Raw genomic sequence first — 26,602 nt, 5'->3', positions numbered from 1 at the left:
ATTATTATTACAGGGAGATCCAGAACATCACCTGGTGAGTGAGGTCTTGAGTTTAAAACCCAGGCAGTATGACAGACAACATACAGTTGTAGCCTTTATTCCACATACTTATCACATACATGTATAAGCAAACACCAATCAAAAAAAAAAAAATGCCACCTGTCCATAGAAGCAGATCCCATTACAGATGCTTGTAAGCTTTAAGTGTAGTTGCTGGGAATTGAATTCAGAACCTCCTGAAGAACAGTTAGTGTTCTTAACTACTGAGCCATCTCTAAAGTTGATATCAAGAATTATCAGTTCTTTTTGCACTTTAATTGTTGAGGCAGGATCTTGCAGTCAAACACAGAGCTCACAGATATAGCTAGTATCACTAGCCAGCTTTTTCTGGAGTTCCCATCTCCATGAAGCTGGAATTACATGTTCACACACATACCCAACATTTGCATTGGTTGTGGGGATCCAAACGCTGGTTGTCACACTTGTGATGTTAGCTGTTGAGCCAATTCCCCAGCACATTTTTTACTTTAATTTCATCTCCTTCTGATTAGACACACAATATTATCAATAACTACATTTTAAAGTGTCTATTTTCCATATCTAATATTGCAAGAGTAAGTATTTAAATATCAGTCAAATGTGGAATATTTTTAAAATATATATATATTATCAGTCACTTGGGTATGAATAGCAAGGTAGGCTTAAGACTTGGACATTTGTAATTCTTCTCTTTAACTTCTCTATCTCTTCAAAAAATAACTAACGTTCTTTCTTATTCTTTTACACCTGTTTACATACATCAGAGCAAACAGAAGTCTGAGCCAAATTTTGTCATTACAACCCCAGACAATATAAAAAGGTCCTGGTATATCTAAATGGTTTTTACTGGACTAAACTAGGCATATGCTTCAATACCCTATTCTATGTATTTGTAACTTAAGTCTTCAAAATATGCCATCTGATATTTGCCTCCAGTTAAATAACATAAAAAACTATTATTTTATTCATGAATAGAATTCTTTTAGCAGGATCAAGGAGTGGCACCCTGACAGGCAGTTGGCCCTGTTCTTTCTTTGTCTTGGAGGAGTTCAAATGAAGTAAAATGTCTTAAAATAAAATCTCCAATAAATTCAATTACATGTATTGTATTGAGCAATTTGTTTAATTTGAGACCTCGTTACTATTTTTGATAGTTAGGCACATAAAATATATATGTATATGTCTGTATGTGTATATATATGTGTGTATATATATATATACACACACAAACATATATATTCCTAATCCTCTCCTAAGAAAAACATCTGCAATACTGATTAATAATTTCATTAAGATTTTCTATGAATTTACTCGATAAACATTGTCTATGCACCTGGTAGATATCAGGACACATAACTGATGTTGTTTAGAAATAAATAATAACAACCATATTAAAATTCTAGAAACTTTGGCTGGAGAGGTGACTCAGCAATTAAAGGCACTGACTGCTTTTCCGGAGGTCCTGAGTTCAATTTCCACCAACGACATGGTGTCTCACAAACATCTATAATAGGATCCGATTCCCTCTTCTGATGTGTCGAAAGAGGGAAACTTGTGCCATCATGATGTCTCAGCAAGTAAAGGTCATTGTCCCCAAGGTAGAAAACCTACTTTTGATCCCCCAGAACCTACATAGTAGAAATAGAGGACTAACTTCCCGACAAGTTGTCCTCTGGCCTCCACATGAAAACTGTGTCATGCATGTGCCCATATTGATATGCATATACACACATATACATGCACGCACATGCACACAGAAATGAAAAAATTTAATTTTCTTAATCTAGAAACCTACAGGATCAGTAGTAAATTCCCTTCCTTACTATGATGCATAAATACACAATTAAGGTTTGTGTAAAAAAATGACTACAATTTGTCATAAATATTTTAAGTGAAAACAGAACAGCAATTTCCATAGCTATCAATGAGTCTTTATTACCTTAGCACAGCCAAAAAGAATAGAAAGATTCTCATTAAGATAAGTTGTTTATTTTCAGAAGCAAAATAAATACCTTTTTTCTTCTAAACTCTGAGCTTCTTTTCCTAAAACTAAAATGGTTAAGTAGACTTATGTATAAAATAACTAAGAAAGCAAAACCCCAATAGCTCCATGTGTCGTCTCTTGGAGGCCAGTTGTTGTTGGTTCAGCCTTTTACCTACTATATTTTATGAACTGGCCCCAGATCCAAGACTTCAGTCACTGTGATCATTTGGGAAAAAGCAAAAGAATGGCTTTGTCCCGGATCTGCTTGGTCTTCACTCCATAGACAATAGGGTTGAGTGCAGGTGGGATGATTACATACAGGTTGGCAAACATAATGTGAAAAGTGCGGGGAACATTGCGCCCAAAGCGATGAGCAAGGATGGAGAAGAAGGCTGGTATATAGAACATGAGGATGACACAGACATGGGAACCGCAGGTGCTCAGGGCCTTCTGGCGTGCATCTCGGGAGGGAAGACGAAAAACAGCACATAAGATGAGCGTGTAGGAGATGGCTATGAGGATCACATCTATAATCACTGTCATGATGGGGACACAAAACCCATACCAGATGTTGATGGAGATATCTGCACATGCCAGCCGGGCAACACCAATGTGTTCACAGTAGGTATGGGCAATGATGTGTGTCCTGCAGAAGGGTAGGCGATTCACAAGGAAAACACATGGCACAAAGACACAGAAACTTCGGAAAGAGATTCCCACAGCAATTTTGACAATGGCTTTGGGTGTGAGAATAGTAGTATACCTCAAGGGTGAGCAGATGGCTACATAGCGGTCAAATGCCATGGCCAGCAAGATAGCTGAGTCCAAGACAAAGCTGTAGTGCAGAAAGAATAACTGAGTCAGACAACCAGGAAAACTGATTTCCTGAGGACCAAACCAAAAGATGCTAAGGGTCTTGGGGACACAGGTGGTAGACAATATGAGGTCAGTCATGGCCAACATGGAAAGGAAGAAGAACATGGGGGAATGAAGACTGTGTTCCACTGCAATGAGGTAGAGAAGGATGCTGTTGCCCAGAATGGCCACCAGATAGATAAAGCAGAAAGGGATACTGATCCAGACATGGTACTGCTCAAGTCCAGGGATGCCCGAGAGAGTGAAGGGGCCAGTGTTGTAGCTACTCACGTTGTACATAACCATTGAGATCTGAAGAATAATTAGTTCTTCTGCCCTAAAATCAAGCGTGTATGGTGAGCATGAGCAATTGTGTACTCACTCTTTCTCCACAACCTCTTTGGGAGCAGTTCTGTTTCCTATATTTGAAAAAGAAAATCTGATTACCATTAAGAGCAATACTCATGGGCAGGAGAGATGGCTCAGTGGTTAAGAGCACTGGTCGCTCTTCCAGGGGACCTAGGTTCGATTTCTGACACTTATTTTGTGGATATGGTGGCTCACAGTCACCTGCTAAATCCAGTTCCACATCTGATCTATGTGGGCAACAGAAACAGACATAATACACATATATACATGCAGGCAAAACACTCACATACAAAGTAAATAAATAAACAAATAAATTCCCCTCCACCCCAAAGAGAGCCATGGTCATGACTTTAACAAAGAGCCATCAGACCCCTAGTGCTAATTCCCACATTTCAATAGAAACCAAATCAAGAGAAATAACTTGTCCAGTTTATAAAATGCTAATCCTATTTAAATGACCATGTTTTCCCTGAGTCTATATAATTCATCACTGCATGGATATGTATAGGGAAAAGTATTCTAACTGCCTTCAGGAATAGGATTACACTAAAGAGAATGTCCCACTATTGGGAACATGAAGTAATTTAACAATTTTGGATGCCTACTTTACTCCAACATGTCTAATGTGTTATCTCATTTAAAAACCCTTCGTTAAAAATGAATTTTGTCTCCAGATGGTGGTGGCGCATTCCTTTGATCCCAGCACTCTGAAGGCAAAGGCAGGCAGATAATCTGTAATTTTGAGGCCAGTCTGGTCTACAGAGTTCCAGGACAGCCAAGGATACACAGTTATACCTTGTTTGGGGGAGGTGGGGGGAAGGATTTGTTTCATTTTCTTTTGTTTTGTTTTGAGAAACTTGAGTCATCCTTCTGGCCAAGGAGCCAAATCACTAGATTCCATGACCAGCATTCTTTCATGGGGTCACCCTTTACCTGGTGGTACATGCAGATCTTGTGAAATGGCAAGGATTCACAAGAGATTTTAAGATGTAAAAGGAACAGTCCTAAACAGAACCCAGATCTGTCAAAATACCAACCCCACCCCAGTTTCGGTCATTGTTCTCCTTGGAACCTGCAGAAACAACAAGCTCTCTGAGACAGGACTGCCTGATGCCGCCTCGTGAAGAAGTAGATATGAAGTTGAGCCTCCAATCTACCTTAAGGATGAAGGAAAAAACTCTTAAGAGTTGGAGAAGACGAAGAAGAGTTGGAAAAGAGTTGGAGAAGAAGTTGGAGTCTTTGTATTTTTTAAATATAATGCTGGAAGGACCTCTAGTGGGTGAACACAGAATTTTTTTATTCTAAATGCTGAGTTGAAGCAATACCCCGCCCCCCCCCCCCCGCCCCGCGCCCCCCCCCCCCTCCTCGTACTTAGATTTGTTTTGAGAATTTTCAGCATTCGACAATTGAAAAATCTTATCATGAAACCACTTTTGTAACTTTCTTAAAAGTTGTCTAAGAAGATTGGGGCCTGGCTTGGATGGTATAGTGCCTGCTTTGCCTGTAGAAAGAAGCCCTAGGCTTTATCCCCCTCCCCCAACTTTGCATGCATGGTGCCACCACATGCCTGTAACCCCAGCACTAGGGAAGATCAGAAGTTAAAGTCATCCCGGAATAAATAGCAAATTTGAGGCCAGTCTGGGATATATGAGGCCCTCTCTTTAAGAAACAACACAAACAAAACCTACAAGACACATCATAATATTATCCATATTTTGAAGATATAGAAACTAACCCAGAGAGCAACACACTCTCTTCCAAAGACTACACAATAATTGAACAATACATCTCATAGTCGAAATCAAGCACCAAGTCTTCCAAAACCTCTATGTTCACAAGCAAAATTCACTATGCAGCTGGTAATTTTATGGAAAACAGAAAATACATGTTATCAGCATAGCAATAGGCAGAGGATTGCATACTATAAAGAACACATAGCAAACTAAAAAGTGCAAAACCTGCCAACAATATAATAAAGATACCACTGACGGCTACAACATTGTCTGGACAAATTTTCAATTTTAAAATCTGCGTTCTCTGTAAAGGTTTTCCAAATAAAATCCAATTATATGTTGCCGACATGTGAAATACACAAAATAATGGAGAACATATAAAATAAAAGGATAAATAGGCATATTTTGGATGAATTTAAATGTGATAAAAATAAAGCTTAGCAACATGGAAATCAGAGAAAGCACTTTTGAGGTCAGTGAGAAGGATTGACAGGTAAAGGCCCTTGCCTTCAAGATCAGTAACTTAAGTTTGATGCCTGGGATCCAAAGAGTGGGAGGAGAAACTGACTCCTGCAAACTACACACACACACACACACACACAATACAGCAACTTAAAAATATCTTAAGGAAATTAGTATGTAATCATTAAACTGAGAAAAGGGACCTGTAAACCACTGAAGGGAACACTCCTTAATGAAAATGTAAGTCATGTCACTTACAGGCATTTCCTAGAACTTAATTGTGGTTACTGTGTGTAGGCAGACCACTGCACTCAAGTGGAGGTCAGAAGGCAACTTTATGGAGTTGGTTCTCTCCTTTCTTCTTTCTATGGGTTTCAGGGATCCAACTCAGGTCACAGGCTTGTTAAGCAAGCATCTTTACCTATCAGCCACCTCACCAACCTTTCTGAATCTTCCTTTGTCATATAATTATTTGAACTAACTGTCCCCAGTGATGTACCATCCATGCAGCCACGTTTCCTGTTTCATTATTATCCTCCAAGAAAATCTCCCCAAATTTTTTGACATCTATTCAATTAACTGTAGATGTCTGTGACCATATAAAATCTTTTCTTTAAAAGACTTTCTTCATAGATTCTATGAGCTAGAGAGGTTGAGAACACACCATGAGAACACAGAATCAACTAAACAGGCTCATGGGCCTCACAGAGACTGAAGCAACACAGACAGCATGTGTGGGTCTGAGTTAGGCCCTCTGCCTGTATGTTATGGTTACTAGCTTGGTGTTCTTGCAGGATTCCAACTGTGGCACTGGAGGCTACCTCTGACTCTTACCTGTGCTTGGGACCATTTTCTTCCTACTCGGTCACCTCATCCAGCCTTGATATGACAGTTTGTGCCTAGTCTTTTATTAATTTGTTATGCTATGTTTGGTTGATATTCCTGGAAGGCCTGCTTTGCTTTGCTTTGCTTTGCTTTGCTTTGCTTTGCTTTGCTTTGCTTTGCTTTGCTTTGCTTTGCTTTGCTTTGCTTTGCTTTGCTTTGCTTTGCTTTGCTTTGTTTGTTTGTTTTGTTTTGCTTTTGCTTTTTAAGGAATTGGAAGAGGTGTGGATTTGGTGGAGAGGTGAGAGATAGGGCATGAAACTGGGAGGTGTAGAGGTAGGGGAAACTGCATTCGGGATATAACTTATGTAAAGAATAAAAGCTTTTTTTTTTTAAGGGCTGGAGAGATGGCTCAGTGGTTAAGAGCACTGACTGCTCTTCTGAAGGTCCTGAGTTCAAATCCCAGCAACCACATGGCTCACAACCATCCATAATGAAATCTGACTCCCTCTTCTGGAGTGTCTAAAGGCAGCTACAGTGTACTTATGTATGATAGATAGATAGATAGATAGATAGATAGATAGATAGATAGATAGATAGATAGATCTTTCTTCATCCTGTGACTGAAGTGTCATACTGTGATCCAACTCCAGAGCCAGACAGAGTCTGCAGCATTACAACTCAAATCTCACCAAAACTGAAGCGAAGTGGAAGCAAACGGCAGGGGCGTTTCAAACACATCGAGGTATATGTTCATACATGCCCATTCCTAGTGAGTCTGAGTACATATGCCCCTCCACCCTCCACCCCCCGCCCCATTCAAGTACTCTCCCAGCCCCTGTGCTTCCAGCAAAGCTGTGTTCCTCTCATCTCTGCAACCTCAGACAAGCCTAGTCCACTTAGTGCACTTAAAGGATACGTCTCTGGAAACAGTTTCCAGATTTCTCTAGCTTAGAAAAGTATATTTCTCCTACTATGAAATTTGTAAATCTTATATTATGTATTTAACATTTCTTTTTCAGGCTAGACTATAACTTCTGTAATGACAAAAACATGTCAATTTTGTTCATTTTCAATAATATCCTCAATGCCCATACAACAGTGCCACCCAAGAGCATTTATAAACTGAATATCATTAATTAAGCCAAATAAAGATGAATATTCTCATAGTCTAAGTGTCTCTGACAATAAATTTTTATATGTTAAGTATGTGTTACTTTCTATGGAAAGCAAAATAAGCCCATGCAAATTGGAAGCCAGTATGTACCAAGCCACACAAAAACATGAAATTTTCATTAAAGATATAGGTTAAGTCATAACTGTCATTTTATTGACACTTCCCAAGAGATTCTCACCAACAACATAAGACACTTTTTAGACAGATTACCTTTGCTCATTCCCTTCTTTTTAGTTTAGCTGACAGTTTTCCCCAAAAGTGTCTTAACACCCAGAACTCCACAAAGTATCCCACTAGTATACAGCAGCGCTCAGTTCATTGATTTTAGTCTTCTATCTTGCTTAAAGGTTGAGATGTTTCCACATTCACAGCCTTATTGTCGTACTTAAAGTTCAATTGCTATAAAACACTGATAACACTACACTGACATTTGCTGACACAGAACCCATTGACCTTTTCCTGCCAACCCCCATACATTCTTAAGCTCCATTATAATTAGTGGATGGCTAAAATGAATGTGTGAATACAGAAGGGAATGAAAATGCACATTACAAGGACATATGTGCCCAATACATGTAGACTCACAAAAGTTACAGTCACAGTCTCATACAGAGAAAACCAAATACAGACAAGCTATGTCCTGTAATCTGAGTCCTTGGAAGTCTCTTTGAGTTTAAGGCCAGACTGGATCAAACAGTGAGTTCCAGACCAGTCTAGAATATAGAGTGTGAATCTAATAAATAAAGTAAAATAAGTGACCATTAAAAAAATAACTTTTAGAGATAAGCTGGATATGAGTTTGATCTATGTGTCCTGCTTGTGTAATAAGAACACATGATTTGATGTCCCCCCAAATGTATTTTTTCCATAGAAGTGGGGAGCTAATAAGCTCTTAATAAATAGAAAATCTTGGGCAGGTGAGTGGCTCAGTGGATAAAGACACCTGACACCTGAGTTCAGTCCCCAATATCCCCACGTAAGGTGGAAGGAAAGACCTGACCCCACAAGTGATCCACTGGCCTCCATATGCATGCTCTGGCACCTGCAACACACACACACCTCACACACACCATCCACTACCACATCCTCCTCCTCCTCCTCCTCCTCCTCCTCCTTTCTCTCTCTCTCTCTCTCTCTCTCTCTCTCTCTCTCTCTCTCTCTCTCTCTCTCTCTCTCTCTCTCTCCCCTACACACAAAAGATAAAATTTTTAATTTTCATAAATAGTAAACTTATGCAATACTTTCATCATACCAAATATATGCATGGATATTAGAAATCCTCAGAATGGGTAAAAATCCTCAGAGCCAGAGTCAGAGTCCATCCTTCTGGATCCAAACTCTCTACCCAGCCTCATTGTTTCTCTATTCCATTTATCCGTAGTCAATCCATTTTCTGACACCTTATAATCTGACCCTCAGCCTCAAAAACTTACTTATAAGAACTAGACAAAGCCCATCCTTATGTCTCTAACGTGTCTTTCTCTCACTGCTTTGCCTCCAGACCTTCACTCCAACTTTGCCTTGCCAATCTTGCCTGCCTGGTCCAAACCCAACACCTCCCAAACCTCAGGCCCTTGAGGAGGCTGAAGGACAAAGAGAAATAGCACTATATGGATGAAGTCCTCTTAGTCTTTTGCCCTAGATCTTCAGAGAGGCCCACACTGAGCTTGCAAGCCCCTGAGGGACCATACGTCCGAAGCTCACAAGTGGATTGGGGATTGCACAGACACCCATCCCAAGGGTATGGCTGCTGAGGGCCTGAGATCCCAAAGGCTGGGTCCCCGATGCAGTCTCAGCTCTTCCAGGACAGATCATGTCCTGAGAGAAGAAAGTCTCGGGAGAATTTCAAACTAACAAGTGCCCTCTCCACTCTCACCACTCACACCTTGAGGGTTCTATGTGCCACATGCTTTTCTGTGCCTACCTTCTCACACATGGTGTGGCCATAGTTCTGTGGGATTATAAGATAGAAAAGGGGGAAAGGATAATATTTGTTTACCAACTCTTAAACACTTAACTTTTGTTGGCATCAAAACCTCAGAACAAGTTAGAATAAGTAGATCCTAGTTTTTATGCTAGTTAAAACTTTCTTTAAGCCAGATAGTGGTGGCGCACGCCTTTACTCCCAGCACTTGGGAGACAGAGGCAGGTGGATTTCTAAGTTCGAGGCCAGCCTGGTCTACAGAGTGAGTTCTAGGACAGCCAGGGCTACACAGAGAAACCCTGCAAACACAACATTTTTGAAGCTGACTTCTAGGTTGAATCTTTGATTAACTACCAAAATTAAGAGAAAAAATGTCAGGCTGGAGAGATGGCTCAGCGGTTAAGAGCACTGACTGCTTTTCTGAAGGTCCTGAGTTCAAATTCCAGCAACCACATGGTGGCTCAAAACCATCCATAATAAGATCTGATGCCCTCTTCTGGAGTGTCTGAAGACAGCGATAGTGTACTTACATATAATAAATAAATAAATATTTAGAAAAGAAAAAATGTCAGGATCAATGAAAAAAACTACCTTTTTTTCAGCCAAGTCATCATCATATGGGCAGCCTAAAATCAGCTTAGGAGTGTGCTCACCTTGGGACTCAGAAACCCTACAAGTCAACCTGAAAGCTGGAAGACAAACATATACCAACCTGTGTCTCATCCTCTTGAAACCCAACTCAATCTGAGCTGCACCTGAGCTTCAGAGATACAACCAGGCTTTTTCTGGGATCTGTTTTTGTTGTTGTTGTTATTGTTTTGTTTTTTTTTTTAATCTCCCTTGGTCACATCATTTACCACCATCACTCCAATTTCTAAGCTTGGCAGCATCCTTGGAGTATGATAACATTTTATTACATTTATTTATGTCTGTGGCTGCAGGGAATAAAGGAGGAAGGTAAACATGGAGGCTGGGGATGGGAGCAGGGACAGCAGCTAACAAGAGTCATAGAGCTAAGGGGTCAGAGGTTAGGAATATTTGTTACTCAAGCATAAAGACCAGAGTTCAGATCACAGCATCCACATAGCAAGCCAAGTAGCCTGAACACACTGGTTACCCCAGCTCCAAGGGGAACAGACACAGGAGAATTATTGCTGCTTGTTGGATTCTAGCCAAGCTGAGAAAATGCAAGCCTCAGATTCATGGGGAGACCCAGCCTCAAAGAAGTAGGCAGAGAGTGATAAAAGACATTCAACCAAGTCGCTGTGTACAGAAACATGTTCACATACACACTCACATACAGACATATCTATCTACACATAAACATCTTTAAAAGGAAAAGAATTGCAGAGTTGGGGCTGGTGAGATGGCTCAGTGGGTAAGAGCACCCGACTGCTCTTCCAAAGGTCCAGAGTTCAAATCCCAGCAACCACATGGTGGCTCACAACCATCCGTAACGAGATCTGGCGTCCTCTTCTGGAGTGTCTGAAGACAGCTACAGTGTACTTACATATAATAAATAAATAAAATAAATCTTTAAAAAAAAAAGAATTGCAGAGTTGAGTTTTATGGAAATAGAAAACATTGGCGATTTAGGTTAAATTGTTCTACAGGGTTTTTAATATTCACTTTTTCAATTTTACCATAAATGTATTCTATACTAAAGGCACATTTTCACTATTGAATTAAAAGTAAATAAAATTGCATAGCTCTAATTGGGGGTTGTTTTCTGCATTATAGTGGCTCCATTTAAAATCCTGTTTTATATGTATACATTTTAGGAAGCTTCTACAGTAGTAGGTTTCTATACTTTTCAAAAGGCCCTTAGTGTTAGCTGTCTCTCCCTGTTTCCTCCTCTAAATACACCACCCTCCCATCTGTCACCCCCTTCAGTCCTCTTCTTCAAATGTCCCTTTATAATACTATAATTAATATATATGTATGTAGATATACAATATATGTATATTAATATGTGTGTATATATGTATATTATACACATACACTATATCCTTGTTAGACTTTCTGATCTAACCTTCTTTCCCACTGTGGGTATTCTAAATGAAACACACATAGATAGATAATTAGATAGATAGATAGATAGATAGATAGATAGATAGATAGCATGAAAGCTAACATCTATGTATAAGAGTAAACATGTTTGTCTTTCTGGGTCTAGGTTAGATCATTCAGGATGGTCATTGTTATCATTTAGATGTTTCTAGCTCTATTCATTTACCTGCAGATTTCATAACTCTATTTCTCTTAGCAGTTGAATAATATTCCATTGTGTAAATGTACCACATTTTCATTATTCATCAGTTGATGGACGTATTGGCTGTTTACAAACTCTGGCCATTATGAACAAAGCAGCAGTGAACATGGATGAGAAAGTATCTCTTTGGTATGATATCGAGTCTTTTCGATGTATGCCTAAGAGTGGTATAGCTGGATTTTGTAGGAGGAAGAGAATAATCAATCTCACCCAGCTACAAACACTGCAAGCAATAACAACAAATTTCCTGCAAGACATGCCCACTGGTACAACAGTGACTCACATTTTATAGGGCTAAGCAACTACTTTTTCATTAGATCTGAGGTCTCCTCCATGAGATAAAATCCATACCTGATATAACTAACAAGGCTAAGAACCTGAGAATAGCACTAGAGGAAAACCTACTACTATTATTCTACTAAATGAACATAACAATGAAATGACTCCTATGAACAAATCACTAAACACTTAGATCAGTGCAACACGCAGCCCTCATCCCGGAAGCTTCTTCAGCAGATGGTAACTATCGGAGGAGACTCACAACTGGACAACGTGCAGAAAATGAGAGACCTCAAAACACTCAGCCTGAATGTGGATGTTTCCATAACATTCCACAAAATGCCCAAACGAACTCACGGAGACTGTGTCAGCATACACAAGACCTGCACAAGGTCAAGCAAGACAAAAACGCTAGTACAAATGAGGCAAAGTGAGTGTAAGTCCCACCCCCATCCAAGAAACCATTATTTACAACTGCTAGCTTTCAGGAGATGGAAAGCCGTGTTACTCAATGGAGAGATGCTGTGGGTATCAACAACACTCCACGGCAGGCCATGCTCAGGAGTAGATGGCCAATATAAATAGGACCCTATGGTTTTAGTGACATGTATTTATTTATTTATTTATTTATTTATTTATTTATTTATATTTTTAAAGAAAAAGACATGAAGTGAGAGGTGGGAAGAAAGGAAAGAATATGAAAAATATACTGTATACAATTCTAAAAAGTATAAATAAATAAATAAATAAATAAGTTACATAGTTTCCCACATCTGATTATTAATCTTGGAAAAGATGCACTGAAATCCAAATAAGTGGAATGCCCTCCCTGTGCCCTATCTTGTCACAGGCGTGAAATGAAGAAAAAAGGAAGATTAGGAGGCTTTCTTCCCTTCTTCCCCACATTTCCCTTCCTCAAAGTGTTTTTTTTGAGGCTTATCCTTCCCAGGATTGTCAGCAATGTCTCCATACTTAACGTCTGATAATTCTCTCAGTATCCATAAAGTCATCCTCAAGCCCTGCTCATAGCCCAGCATCCCAAACTTCTGATGAAGTAAAACTTATTCCAGGTCAGTACAAATGTAAAAACACTTTCTTTGCACAGCACACTATGCTAAAGATCTAAGCACTCATCCGGGAAGCAGCAGTGTCCAATATTAGAGAGCCAATATTAGGGAAATTATGTAAGAATTCCCTCAAAAATCACTTGGGAATTCTGAAGGATGGGAAGAGCCCAGCAGCAACTGGCACCAACTGGTCAGTAGGTGGCGCTAATGGAGCACCCAGAGAGTGCTGTCAATGCCTGGCCAAAGGGGGCAGTGCACACCTGAGAGGGAACTTCTGCAGACCGGCCCTCCTCCATAACTAAGCAGTGACTGATAGAGACAAGAGAGTGAAGAGTGAACCACTCCCACATATAATGAGAAATTTGCTTTGACTTTTGATCATAAGGAAAGGAAAACTCATACCAGAAAACATAATGACACTAAAAATAACAGCAGGGACTAGCAATGCCTATCAATCCATAGCACACACAAGGCCCCAGGTTCAATCCTTAGTACCTCATTTACCAGGGATGCTGTCATACCTCTGTAATCATCCACTTCAAAGGTGGAGGCAGGAGAATAGATCAAAAATTTAAGATCATCCTCAACTATATAGATGACTTCGAGTCAGCCTTGGCTACATGAAGCCTGTTTCAAAAAAAGAAAATTGTCAAATATTTAAATGAACAAAACAACCCTCCCTATTGTTTGCTTAAAACACTGTCTTAGTTGTTGTCTGGCTAATGCAATAAAACATCAAACCAAAGCAACTTAAGGAAAGAAGGGTTTATTCTGGCTCCTGTATATGGTGGCAGCGGGTCACATTGCATCTATAGTCAGGACACAGAGAGAGATGAACACTGGAACTCAGCTCATTTTCTTTTTTGTGTCTGATCTGCCAGATATGGTGGGTCCTCTTGCCTCAATCTTATCTGGCAACCCCTCACAAAACAGCCCAGCTTTGTCCTAAGATCGTGGTGCATACAGTCAGTACACACCATGTAAGTGTAGGGGATTCCTCGGGTCCCTGAGGAAAGTATGGGAAAGAGAGCAGTGAAGTGGAGAGTTGGTGGCAGGGGGACGAGGGTCTCCACTCAGGTGAAGATGAGAGTATTGACAGGAAAGGATTTCAGGATGAATCAGTAGGAAGTGAAGTTAAGAGTTTATTTGGATGCTGTTCTAACATGGAATTTAAGCACAAGGATTAAAACAGAGGTACTCAGGTGAGCGTTTTAGTTGTTTGTATAACAGCTGTGTGTGTGAGAGAGAGGCAGAGAGAAAAAGATTTGAATGGGTACTGAATTTGTACCTTCAAAAGTTTGCTAAGGTGACATTGTAGGTCCTTCGCATAGTGTGTTTGGCCTGTTTATCAAAAGCGCTCTGTTCCACTTGGCTCCATGCCAAAGCTACACCTGTGCTTGTTCACCTCTGATGAGTGGGATGGCTGCAATGCTGGGAGAGGCAGCTGACCCTGAGGAACAGAGAGATACACAGAACCAGGAGAATTACTTCCCCCAAAGGACAGGAGAGGATAAACACTGTGTGAGTGAGTAAGCCGGAGACTATATTCATATATTTAAGAAGCCCGAGCTACAGATGAAGTGTGGTACAGGGAAACCAAATCAGAAGGTGCCACAGGGGGAGGTAAGTCTTGAAGAGGTTTCTAGGGTGGCGGGAAGACTTAAAACAGAGGAAAGGGTGAAAACACCTAGCAGAAGTGGTGGTGCTCAAAGAGGGACGGAGGGTATGGTGAAAGGTAGCTGGAGTGAGCTGTATTTTCCTGAGAGGGAATGTGGAGAGTAGTTTCAGGGTCACATTTCAAGTGAGGATGGAGAGACAGGTGGGTAGCTGACCCTTAGGAGCTCATAAACATCATATAGGTTCTACCATTAGACATGGAGGAAGAGCAGAGGGAGAGGGCAAGGTGCTGTGGCCCATTCAGAGAGGACACACACTAAGGTGGATGCCAGGCTGGTCCTGTGAAGGATGGAATAGTAGAAGTAGAAAAAAAAAACTATTCCAGCTGAAAGAAAACTAAAGGATGGAGAAGGGGTGGTGAGTGGTGAGATGGAGAAGGGTGATTGCAGTCAAGCCTAAAGACCTGAGCTAATTGTCAGGACCCACATGGTGGAAGGAGAGAACCAACTCCTGCAAGTTGTCTTCTGACCTCCACATGTGCACTGTGGCATTTGTGCCAACATATTCATATACAATTATTATTATTATTATTATTATGGAGCAGGACACAGAGAAAACAAAATAAGTCAGGCTGTGCCCATTCGTCTAAACTTCTACTAAAAGAGCTCACTTAGAAAAGAGAGGGGAAAGCTTTAGGGCCAACAAACATTGGTTAAGAAATCAACAAGGGAAATGAGGATGTCAGAGAAATCCCAGTAACTGTCTACATTTGTAATAGATGAGATATAAGCAGTTATAAAATGGGAATCTACACTCTACAAGAGGAAACAGACAAGAAGCCAGACGGGGGAATCATTGGTGCCTTGGGAAAATGTGAAGTCGGAAACATGAATATTGGTTTCTTTGGATCTCAGGCTGGACTAGCGCTCAGAAAAAGACAATAAGACCAGTTGTCTACTTATTTAACTCTGAGGAATCTATCTCTGTTCCGCTTCTACTTTAAGTGAAATATTTGGGTAAAGGAGACACACGGTATGAAAGAGGAGGTTTCAATGTTACCGAAGGAGGAATCTGTACATGAAAGTGTTGGGCACATAAAGAGAGGGGTTGGAAAGAAAGGATTGCTTGATGGACATTTAAAGTGGGGTTGCTGGACTTGCTGGGTAGTGTAAGGTGTGGGTCAGTGGGTTGCTAAAGCAGAGTGCAGAGATCACTGGGCTAGAGAGGGAGATGCAGGGAGCTTGGGACTCTCTGGAGCTGTAGTTCAGCAGGAAGAGCCAGCATCGAGGTGGAGAAGAATGTTGGTACGAGTGCTGAGGTCACCCACAAGGTGGGCATCTACAGTGAGGAAGATAACCAGTACACTGTGCGAAGAGCAAGCTCAAATGGCATCAAGCACAGATTAGAACAGAACAGACTACAATCATCAATCTGTCAGTTAGTTCTGTGGGATCCACTGGCATTCTCACCGTGAACTTGGCTGAGAGAAGGGAAATGCACCTCTTCTCGAATCCTCCCCCTCAACATAACATACATAGCAATTCTAAGGCAGGCATCAGTGAAGAAGACACAGTTCTGACTTGGGAGCATACCATAAAGGACAGCTGAAAACTGACCAGTGGGTTAAGAGGAAAGAAAAGAAAGAAGGGAGGAGGAGTGGCCGAAGGTGGGGAGAGACTGAATACAGGGGCATTACAGACTACCTAATTCAGTCACTCTGGGATGAGAAAAGTGTTTCAGCATAAGAGATCTAGAGTTCCCTAAATAAGATACTGAGCATGGAGGAACCAGAAGACACGGAGTGCTACAGAGGAGGAGGAGAGCAGATGCACTGGTTGACAAGTTTGAAGGGAGAAACTAGTAAGAGTGTGTGTGCCTACACAGGTAATGACTACATGTAAAAGGTTGTGGGGTGGGGCCGAAGAAATGGCTCAGCAATTAAGAGTGTGTTCTTGTCTTTCACAGGACCTGAAGCCATCCATTTCAGGCATTTACAACCAACTGTCCAGTCTTAGTGATCCAACACTCTTTTGGCCTTCTGGTGCATGTGTACACACACAGCATGCACTCACACAGACACATATTATAAAAACAACGGAGAGAGAAGCGGATTCAAACCATTGACTTCAAATAATTTAAAGAGGACTGAGGAGTATTCAAGGAACCGAATACATAGTTAAGATAATGACTATAGATGGCCTTTTCTTTGTACCCTGCCTCTCCAAGCTGAGACTGAAGCCATTACACTCAACTAAAGTCTGAGCATGCTCAGGGCTGATGCAGCTGAAATCAATGAAGAGTGAAAAGTTAGTGATGCCCAGAGAAGTGAGGGCATCTAGACTGCATAAGGAAAAATCACAGTCTTTACATTCGGGGGTCACAAACTTGGACTGAGTCAGGATCACCAGAGCACAGCTTTCTATCTATCCGGTAAGCCCCTATTTTCTAGGTCAGCAGGTTTCTATTCAGGCCAAAGAATTCACAAATTCCCTTACAATGCTAACGGCAGGAGTCTGGGAATCATAAGGCAGAAGAAGACAATATGCCTCCCTTCCTGCACTAGGCAGTAGCACCACATTGCCCCCTGGGACATACCAGATGCTGCGAGAGCAACACAGATAAAGGTGGGGTTTTGGTGAAGGGCAGGAGGAGGTAGGTTAGTGCTGGGATTAAAGGTGTGAGCCACCACCTGATAAAAGTTAATTTAAAATATGCCAACAAGGTAGAAATACTCATCTTAAAAATCTGGAAAATGGGAGCTGGGGAGGAAGCTCGGTTGGTAAAGGACTTCCTCTGCTAACTAATGTAAGGAATGGGGTTTGATCCCTATCCATCATCCACATTAAAAAACAAAACAAAACCAAAAATCCCTGGAAACTGGAGAGACATCTTAACAGTTGTAAGCACTTTTCCCAAGTACATGGGATCAATTCTCTCTCTCTCTCTCTCTCTCTCTCTCTCTCTCTCTCTCTCTCTCTCTCTCTCTTTAGTAGATATTTTCTTTATTTACATTTCAAATGTTATCCCCTTTCCTGTTCCCATCCCCCTCAACCCCCTAACCCATCCACCCTCGCCCTGCTTCTATGAGGGTGTTACTCCATCCACCCGCCCACTCCTGCCTTCCAGTCCTGTCACTCCCCTACACTGGGGCATCGAGCCTTCACAGGACCAAGGGCCTCTCCTCCCATTGATGCCCTACAAGGGAATCCTCTACTACATTTGCAGCTGGAGCCATGGGTCACTCCATGTGTACTCTTTGGTTGATGGTTTAGTCCCTGGGAGCTCTGGGAGATCTGGTTGGTTCATATTGTTGTTCCTCCTATGGGGCTGCAACCCCCTTCAGCTCCTTGGGTCCTTTCTCTAGCTCCTTCATTGGGGACCCCATGCTCAGTCCAATGATTGGCTGAGAACATCCACCTCTGTATTTGTCAGGAACTGGCAGAGCCTTCCTGTCAGGAAGCACTTCTTGGCATCCACAATAGTGTCTGGGTTTAGTGTCTATATATAGGATGGATTCCCAGCACTCCCATGGAGGTTCACATCCATTCCTGGGGGGACCTGACGCCCTCTTCTCCATGGACAACAGGTGCTCACATAGTTCACAGAAGTATACTCGGGCACATTTACATATACATATAATTAAATTAAATTAAAATTAAAAATACAACTCAATGTTTAGAATCCCAGTTTCTATAGGAACTTTTTTTTTCTCCTTTTGTTTTATCAAGACAGGGTTTCTCTGTGAATCCCTGAGCTGTCTTGGAACTCATTTGGTAGGCCAAGCTGGCCTTGAACTCAGAGATCTGTTTGCCTCTACCTCCAGTGTACTGAGATGAAAAGCATGTGCCACCACCGTGCAGACAAGGTTGTTTTTTCATCACACATAAATTTATTTTCAAAATAATGAAGCTTCTCAGTCAATAAAAACATTAGGGAGCCGGGCGTGGTGGCTCACGCCTTTAATCCCAGCACTCGGGAGGAAGAGGCAGGCGGATTTCTGAGTTCGAGGACAGCCTGGTCTACAAAGTGAGTTCCAGGACAGCCAGGACTATACAGAGAAACCCTGTCTCAAAAAACTAAAAAAAAAAAAAAAAAAAAAAAAAACATTAGGGATGTTCTTTTAATTTTTAAAAGTTTATTTTGTATGTACATTTGGTGCATGTATGTATAAAATGCATGCAAGTGCCAGCAGAGGCCAGATGAAGTTGTAATGAGCTGGAAATGGAGTTATGAATAGTTGTAAACCATCATACGCATGGAAATCAAACCCCGGTCCTCTACAAAAGCAAGTAGTGTGCTTAACTCCTGAGCTATCTCTCAGGCTTTTTAATGCCTTTTGTTTGTTTGTTTGTTTTTTATCATTTATTTAAAAGTTAATGTGCTATGTCTACCTCTGGTATGTCTGCAGCTCTTGAGATTGCTTTCTATGTCTAGATGTTGATGTCATTTAGAACCCATTCAGCATGCCTTAACTCAGGAGCTTCCTGAATGACTGACAGCTGCATAGAGTTCCTGAATGAACATGCAGGGCTGATCTGTGAGAAAGGCCTGCAAATGGGGCACTTTGGGCAGCAGAATCCAGGTGGTTTGGGGTATGGAACATGTGCTTAGGTGCATAGTTGTTGGAGGGTCGGTGAGCATGAGCAGGTCTGTGTCTGTTTACAAGCCTGCTTACCCTCTGATGAGTGTGGTCGAAGTCTGAGTATGTTTTCCTTCTTTGACACAGGCTCTGCGCAAAGTCATGGCTTTCTTACCTGCTTCCGGTGTGGCTGCTGTGAACAACTCTGACACTCGCATGACAGGCTGCCTCCTCACCGGCATCCCTGGGCTGGAGCACCTACATATGTGGCTGTCCATCCCCTTCTGTATTATGTACATAGCTGCCCTGGTAGGCAATGGCGTTCTCATCTGTGTCATCCTTTCCCAGTCAAGCCTCCATGAGCCCATGTACATATTTCTGTCTATGCTGGCCAGTGCTGATGCCCTGCTCTCCACCTCCACCATGCCCAAGACCCTGGCCAACTTCTGGCTAGATTCTAGCCACATCTCCTTTGACGGCTGCCTGACGCAGATGTTCTTCATTCACTTCCTCTTCGTGGCAGACTCTGCTGTCCTGCTGGCCATGGCTTTTGACCGCTATGTGGCAATATGCTCTCCTCTGCGCTACACCACCATCCTAACAAGGCAGGTCATGGGAAAGATCGCTGCTGCTATCCTGACACGCAGTTTTATAATCATGCTCCCATGTATCTTTCTCCTCAAGCGGCTGCACTACTGCCGGATCAATGTCATTGAGCACACATTTTGTGAGCACATGGGTATCGCCCGGCTGTCCTGTTCTGACATTTCCATTAATGTCTGGTATGGGCTGACAGCTGCTCTTCTCTCTACAGGCCTGGACATCATCCTCATCGCTGTTTCCTATGTCCACATCCTCCGAGCGGTATTCCGCCTCTCTTCCCAAGAAGCCCGGTCCAAAGCCCTCAGCACTTGTGGATCCCACGTCTGTGTCATCCTGCTGTTCTATATCCCAGCCCTCTTCTCTGTCTTTGCCTACAGGTTTGGTGGGAAACACATCCCACGCTATGTCCATATCCTGCTGGCCAACCTCTATGTGGTCATCCCGCCTATGCTTAATCCTGTGATTTATGGAGTAAGAACAAAGCAGATACTGGAAGGAGCTAAGCAAATGTTTACAAATATCACCAAGGAAATTAAGTAAATGCACACAATTTAGCCTCAGCTGACTCCTTTTCTGTATCTATTGAATGCCCTGTGTTTACCGCATCCTTGTAAAAATGTCAGATTAGGAACTTTGGGAAGGTCATGAAACAGTTACCCCTCTGGAAGGGAGAGACTAATTAACTTCAATAGTACCCATTCTATTCTTTCTAGTCTTCAAATGTGGTCTCCTCCCCTACTGCTTCAGTCACTCAGAGGTCCATGATAATTTACTCTGAGTTTACCATCTAAACAAAACTTTACTCAGCAACCATTTGATCGGCTCCTTAATATTTTCTTATTCTATGTAGTTTTGACATTTGTGTGCTGGTTCAACATATTCCTATGTGACAGAGAACTGTCACAACCAAATATTTATAGTCCTCTGAGATGTATTCTTGTTGCTTAGCAACTGCATAAGTCCATACACATGAAATGTCTACTTTTATCTAATATCTTTGGATATCTCTATTATTTAGTTACTAGTTAAATAAAATAACCATTGACGTGTGTTTTAGTAATTTAGTCACTTATCAGTAATTATTAACGCCAGCCTAGCCTGCTGTGATAGAAGAACAACTCACCCCAAATTTTAGCTCAAAACTGACTAATTCATCCTTAAAAACACAGTTCACATCTCAGTCATGTCATTCATGGTTTTATGCTCAGTCCACAGTGAAAGACCCATCTTTAGAGATTTTATGCCACTTTTTATCTGGAAAAAAATCAACAACTTTATTTATTTATTTATTTATTTATTTATTTATCTTCTCCCCTCCCGCCCCCTCCCCTCCTCACTTTTGAGACAGGGTTGTCTCACTATGTAGCTCTGGCTGGCCTTGAACTCACAGAGATCTACCTGCCTCTGCCTCTGCTTCTCTGCCTCCGCCTCCGCCTCCGCCTCCGCCTCCGCCTCCGCCTCCGCCTCCGCCTCCGCCTCCGCCTCCGCCTCCGCCTCCGCCTCTCCAGTGTTGAGATCAAAAGCATGTGCTACTGTGCCTGGCTCTATTTCTTGTCTTATTACTATTTCATGCATGTGACTTATTTAACTTCTATCTAGGCTGTGTTCTTTGGGAAAGGTTACTTTGCAAGGATTTTTTTTTTCTCATCCCCTCAAAACATGACAACCTACCTAAAATAGAGACTTAATATAAATATACATGTACACCCATGCAAATTTCTACTAAAGAATTTGACATCACAATTTCTATTTTCCAGTCATTCTTCTTTGAGAGAGTTCTCAGTTCTTGGCTATTTTCCCCTATGATATAGGATCTACAGAAAACCATGGCTTACATACCTCTAGCTGCTAACGCTAATTGCTCTGAGCTCAGAGACTTGCTCATCAGGCTGCTTCCTCAATGGCAGCCTTAGGTGGAACATCTATATGTGTAGTTATCCTTTCCCATCTGCACCACCTAAATAGCCATCTTGGAAGGCAATGACGTGATAATCCATGTGTGCAGACAGAAAACTGTGAAAAGTGCCAAGAGATGTGGATTCAAAACCCAGATGTACTGCTTATTAATGAAACTGTAAGTCTATCAATGGACTTAATTGTCTACTCATCTGTAAAGAAAATGAGAATGATGTAAACACAATAAATCTATAGCATAGTAAGCAGTCTGTGGATCTATAGTTTACACCTTCTTTTTTACCATAGATCTCTACATCCTTGAAATGATGACAATATGATTTAAAGGGAATTCCATTATGATTCTGGCAGAAATCATAATGTGAGGCAGAAAGTTGTAAACAAGTAGGTACCAAGATCTTTGTTGAGACCTCAACTGTTTATCCAGGAACCTCTCTTAACCTTCCACCAAAAGGTTAAAAGAGCCTGTCAAGGCACCTAGTTCAGGATCGATCCCTACATCTTGTATTAGCTCAGATCCCTCCCTACCCTGCTGTCTTGTAAAATCTGCTTACTTTTCCTCAATTTTGTCCTACCCCAGATGGCCTTGGCAGTTTGAACCCCAGCAAATCTTTCTGTCCACGGACTGGTCTAGTTCAGTAGTCTCTCTTTGTCATCATGGATAAATGAACCAGGTGATTGGCAAGAGCAATAGGCACTCTTAACAACAGAGCCATCTCTCCAGTCCATACAACTGTTTTTTCAAAGCACTGAATATAACTGACTTTCTTATTATATCCAGAGGTATGTTAACTATTACACATTAATGTTACAACAGTGCCATTAGCTCGTTTCCAGTCAAACTGCTTCAGCAATCTCTGGTGACATCCATCTCACAGACAGGAATCCTATTCACATTCCTAGGGAGCCTATATTCTAATTTGCATTCCCACTTTGTTAGACTGGATAGAACACTGCAAGCCAGCACTTGAAAAATGAAGACTACAGAATCAGGAGTTCAAGGCCAGCCTGACCCTGTCTTGAAAATACAAACTCAAAATGACTATGTCATATGACATTTCTCTTTTTTTGTTGTTGTTGTCGTTGTTGTTGTTTTTTGTTGTTGTTGTTGTTGTTGTTTTTCGAGACAGGGTTTCTCTGTGTAGCCCTGGCTGTCCTGGAACTCACTCTGTAGACCAGGCTGGACTCAGAAATCCGCCTGCCTCTGCCTCCCAAGTGCTGGGATTAAAGGCGTGGGCCACCACACCAGTCATTGTTCAGTTCTTAGTGGGCTCTCACAGGGGTTGTGTGTGTGTGTGTGTGTGTGTGTGTGTGTGTGTGTGTGTGTGAATTCATTAATAAAATGTTAAAATCCACCCAGGGCAGCAGATTCTTAGGATGTTCTTTTTCTTGGAGCCTAAGCCTTTCCTACTTAATGGCTGAGTCCTGCTTCCTCGGATTCCAGGGTGCAGATGCTTCCCAGGCCTCCTCTCCTAATTAGAAAAAGAAATTAGATAATTATTCTAAATGTTTCTGGTGAGCCTTGCGAACCTTAATCTTACAGGTCAACTTGTCTTGGTAACTTGACATGTTTGTGACATGTTTGACATGGTTTTTTGGTTTTTTTTCGTTAGTTTGTTTTTTATGACGAGACTACCACTTAAATAGGTGGACTTTGAGTAAACCTCATTTCTCTCTTTCTGGATGACCTCTTTCTGAATCCCAAATTGATTGAAAGACTGGTCCTAGACCACCAGGAGGGAATTGTGTTTCAAAGAGGCTTTGAATTTGAGCAGCTGCATCTCCTCTTCCAGACCAGAAACTTGCAGGTCAACCTTGCAGATGTGGCCTTACTAGACTCGGTAACCCTAAAAATTAATTCCTTTCTGTTATGTATATGTGTTACTATCTAGGGGATTTTGATTGCATTTTTTTCCCTTGCCAGTTAAGAATGCAGCAAACAGCATGGGGTCCCCAAGGGAGAAGTCAGAGAAAGGATTGGAGCTCTCAGGGACTAAACTACCAACCAAGAAGTACCCATGGCTCCAGCTGCACATGTAGTAGAGGATGGCCTTGTTGGGCATCAATGGGAGAAGAGGCCCTTGGTCCTATGAAGGCTCTATGCTCCAGTATAGGGGAATGCAAGGTTGGAGAGGCGGGAATGGGTGGGAGGGTGGAAGAACACCCTCTTAGAAGCAGGGGGAGGGGGGATGGGATAAGGGTTTGGGGGGGTGGAACTGGGAAAGGGGATAACATTTGAAATGTTAATAAAGAAAATATCCAATAATAAAAAAAAGAGTGCAGCAAACAACAGTAGAAATAATTAGCAGTTATAGAAAGGTTTTTATTAGAGGTGAAAAACCATATACAAAGATAAAGAAAGATCCTCCACAAAGCATAGGGGATGAGCAGGAAGCTAAAATGCAGCTTCTTGAGTGCTGGGAGTTTTCAAAGTCTCTAAAGTGTTTTCCTCCCCCACACCCCACACACCAGGCCTCTCCTTAAGTTTGGTCAATGTGAAGAAGACAGGATGGCTTATTGGCCCACAACCCTAACTTTTTTGGGCCAGTATTTTATCAGGGATCATCTTGGAAGTTCACCATCTTTATTACCTACTTGTTGGGAACTTTTGGGGCTGTTCTAGGAATTTGACAGGAATTTGACATTGGGCTAGGACAAGGAAATAGGTTCAAAGTTAATACAGCCAAGGAATATATTGTATTCCTTGTATCTTGGTTATTCTGATAAACCCCTAGACACAGTGACATGGGACTTTATTTTTTGCCTTGCTTGATTATTTTGTTTATTGCCTTGTTTGTTCCTTGATTACTTTGTTTATGCCTTAGGACTGACCATATTCTTTGTATGTACCTAGAATGATATAAAAGCAGACTAGGAAAAAAAAAAACCACTTCAGCTTCAAAATTAGCTGAAGTCGTGTTATAGTGTTATCTAATTGTCTTTTTCTTTTCCATCCTCACTCCCTCCTTCAAGACCCTGTTGATTGACTGAGCTGGCTTGTTCATTAGCCATGGCCTCTTCCGTTGTCTGTCTGTCTATCAGGACGTCTGTTTAACTGCTTGGCTATCATATGTGAATGACTGTTCCTTTTCTGGAGATCCTTAATTTACAAAAATCACATCAGAAAAAGTCCATGCATAGAGAGCACAGACACATATGCCAGCTAAGCACTCATTCACATCAATAAAATCCCCTCAAAGGGACTGGAGAGATGACTCAGGTTAAGGGCACTGACTGCTCTTCCAGAGGTCCTGAGTTCAATTCCCAGCAACCACATGGTGGCTCACAGCCATCTGTAATGGGATCTGATGCCCTCTTCTGGTGTACTCACTTATTTAAAAAAAAAAAAAAAAAAAAAAAAAAAAAAAAAAAAAAAGATCAGAAAGTCAGGGAAGGGTAGAAATGAATGTATGTACTCACTTAGTGGAGAGAGGGAGGGGGGGGGACAGAGGAAGGGAGGGAAAAAGGAAGGAAGGACATTAGCCACAACAAATCCCCTTTTTGTGTTTTTGCGATTTTGTTTGTTTGTTTGTTTGAGACAGGGTTTCTCTGTGTAGCCCTGGCTGTCCTTGAACTCACTCTGTAGACCAGGCTGGCCTCGAACTCAGAAATTCTCCTGCCTCTGCTTCTCAGGTGCTGGGATTAAAGGCATGTGCTACCACTGCCCGGAAACAAAACCCTTTGTAAAAGTTTGGAATAAACTTCTGTTAGAATTTGTCACAATATAATCTTTAATTTGTTCATGTTCTAGTAAATAAATCTTGCTTATCTTTCTGTGGGTTTGTTTTGTACATTCAGAGCTAAATAAATGTTAGGAATCATCCATCTTTCCTCTCTTGCCTTTTAAAGCATAGACACCCATCACACTGTCCATTTTCAAGGGTTAACTATCTCAAATACAACCAGATCTTAAGCTATACTACAATGAATGAATATACTTCATATTTAGGCACTAAGTTTTAAACTTACTTCTTTTGAATTTTTCCCAGATTTCTGTGATTGTAGTAGATTCAGTTTTCAAATCATAAATCTGAAGTTTGATTTAATTAAAAATCCCTTCAATGATTTGCCATTCTTTTGTTTTGTTTTGTTTTGTTTTCGAGACAGGGTTTCTCTGTGTAGCCTTGGCTGTCCTGGAACTCACTCTGTAGACCAGGCTGGCCTTGAACTCAGAAATCTGCCTGCCTCTGCCTCCTGAGTGCTGGGATTAAAGGCGTGTGCCACCAACGCCCGGCTATGACTTGCCATTCTCCATTCTTTAATGTCAAGGCAAAACTGTCAAGACTTCTTTGGTACCACATGGCTAGCCTATGTCTGATGTATCATGCACTAACTAACCTCCCCCCATCATCCCCTCCCTTACCCACCCACCCCCATGCACACATGCACACACACACACACACACACACACATACACACACACACATTTCAGGTAGAGCCATCCTGTCTCAGACATGGAAAAGAATTGCCTCTAATGCTGCCAAGTGTAGCTGGCAGACTCTTCCCAGAACTTAGATGAAATCGGAATTCTCACCACACAGAAAAGTTCAGGATAGATCATTAGGAAGCCATTTTATTATAGATACAAGCACCGGCAAGAAGACCAGGAGAGAGGGAGAAAAGAAGGAAGGAAGGGAGGGGAGAAGAGAGAGGAAATACAAAGAAAAACAAAATAAAAATAAAAACTAGTTGTGGTGACACATAGCTTTAATCCCAGCACAGAAGCAGATAATCACTCTGTGTCCAAGGTCTGCTCTACATAGAGAGTTTTGGGCCAGTCAGGCATGCATTGTGAGTCCTGTCTCAAACAAACAAACAAACAACAAAAACCATGGAGAAACTGGGTCTAGGGAAGATGGTTCAGCGAGTAAAATGTCTCCTGTATTAGCATAAGAACTTGAGTTTG

At 41.5% G+C, this 26,602-nt stretch overlaps 2 protein-coding genes across 2 annotated transcripts; one reads left to right on the top strand and one right to left on the bottom strand.

The window, feature by feature from the left end:
• Nucleotides 1-2,245: 2,245 nt before the first annotated feature.
• On the bottom strand, nucleotides 2,246-3,184 carry LOC110298647 (olfactory receptor 52H1-like). The gene has a single exon (XM_021168007.1). The coding sequence runs from the start codon at nucleotides 3,182-3,184 to the stop codon at nucleotides 2,246-2,248; it is 939 nt and encodes a 312-aa protein (XP_021023666.1).
• A 16,145-nt stretch (nucleotides 3,185-19,329) lies between these two features.
• Nucleotides 19,330-20,322, top strand: Or52b6 (olfactory receptor family 52 subfamily B member 6). The gene has a single exon (XM_021167066.2). It carries the CDS (start codon nucleotides 19,342-19,344, stop codon nucleotides 20,320-20,322), a length of 981 nt encoding a protein of 326 aa, XP_021022725.2. The 5' UTR covers nucleotides 19,330-19,341.
• The last annotated feature ends 6,280 nt before the right edge of the window (nucleotides 20,323-26,602 follow it).

The sequence above is a fragment of the Mus caroli genome, unplaced genomic scaffold (genome assembly GCF_978045245.1).
Source record: "Mus caroli unplaced genomic scaffold, Mus_caroli_1 scaffold_8, whole genome shotgun sequence".
NCBI lineage: Eukaryota > Metazoa > Chordata > Mammalia > Rodentia > Muridae > Mus > Mus caroli.
The sequence above is the reverse complement of the archived record's forward strand: the minus strand, read 5'-3'. Positions and strand labels throughout refer to the sequence as shown.

Coding starts and splice junctions, on each gene's coding strand:
- Or52b6 (XM_021167066.2), top strand. CDS start 19,342: ATGGCTTTCTTACCTGCTTCCGGTGTGGCTGCTGTGAACAACTCTGAC.
- LOC110298647 (XM_021168007.1), bottom strand. CDS start 3,184: ATGGTTATGTACAACGTGAGTAGCTACAACACTGGCCCCTTCACTCTC.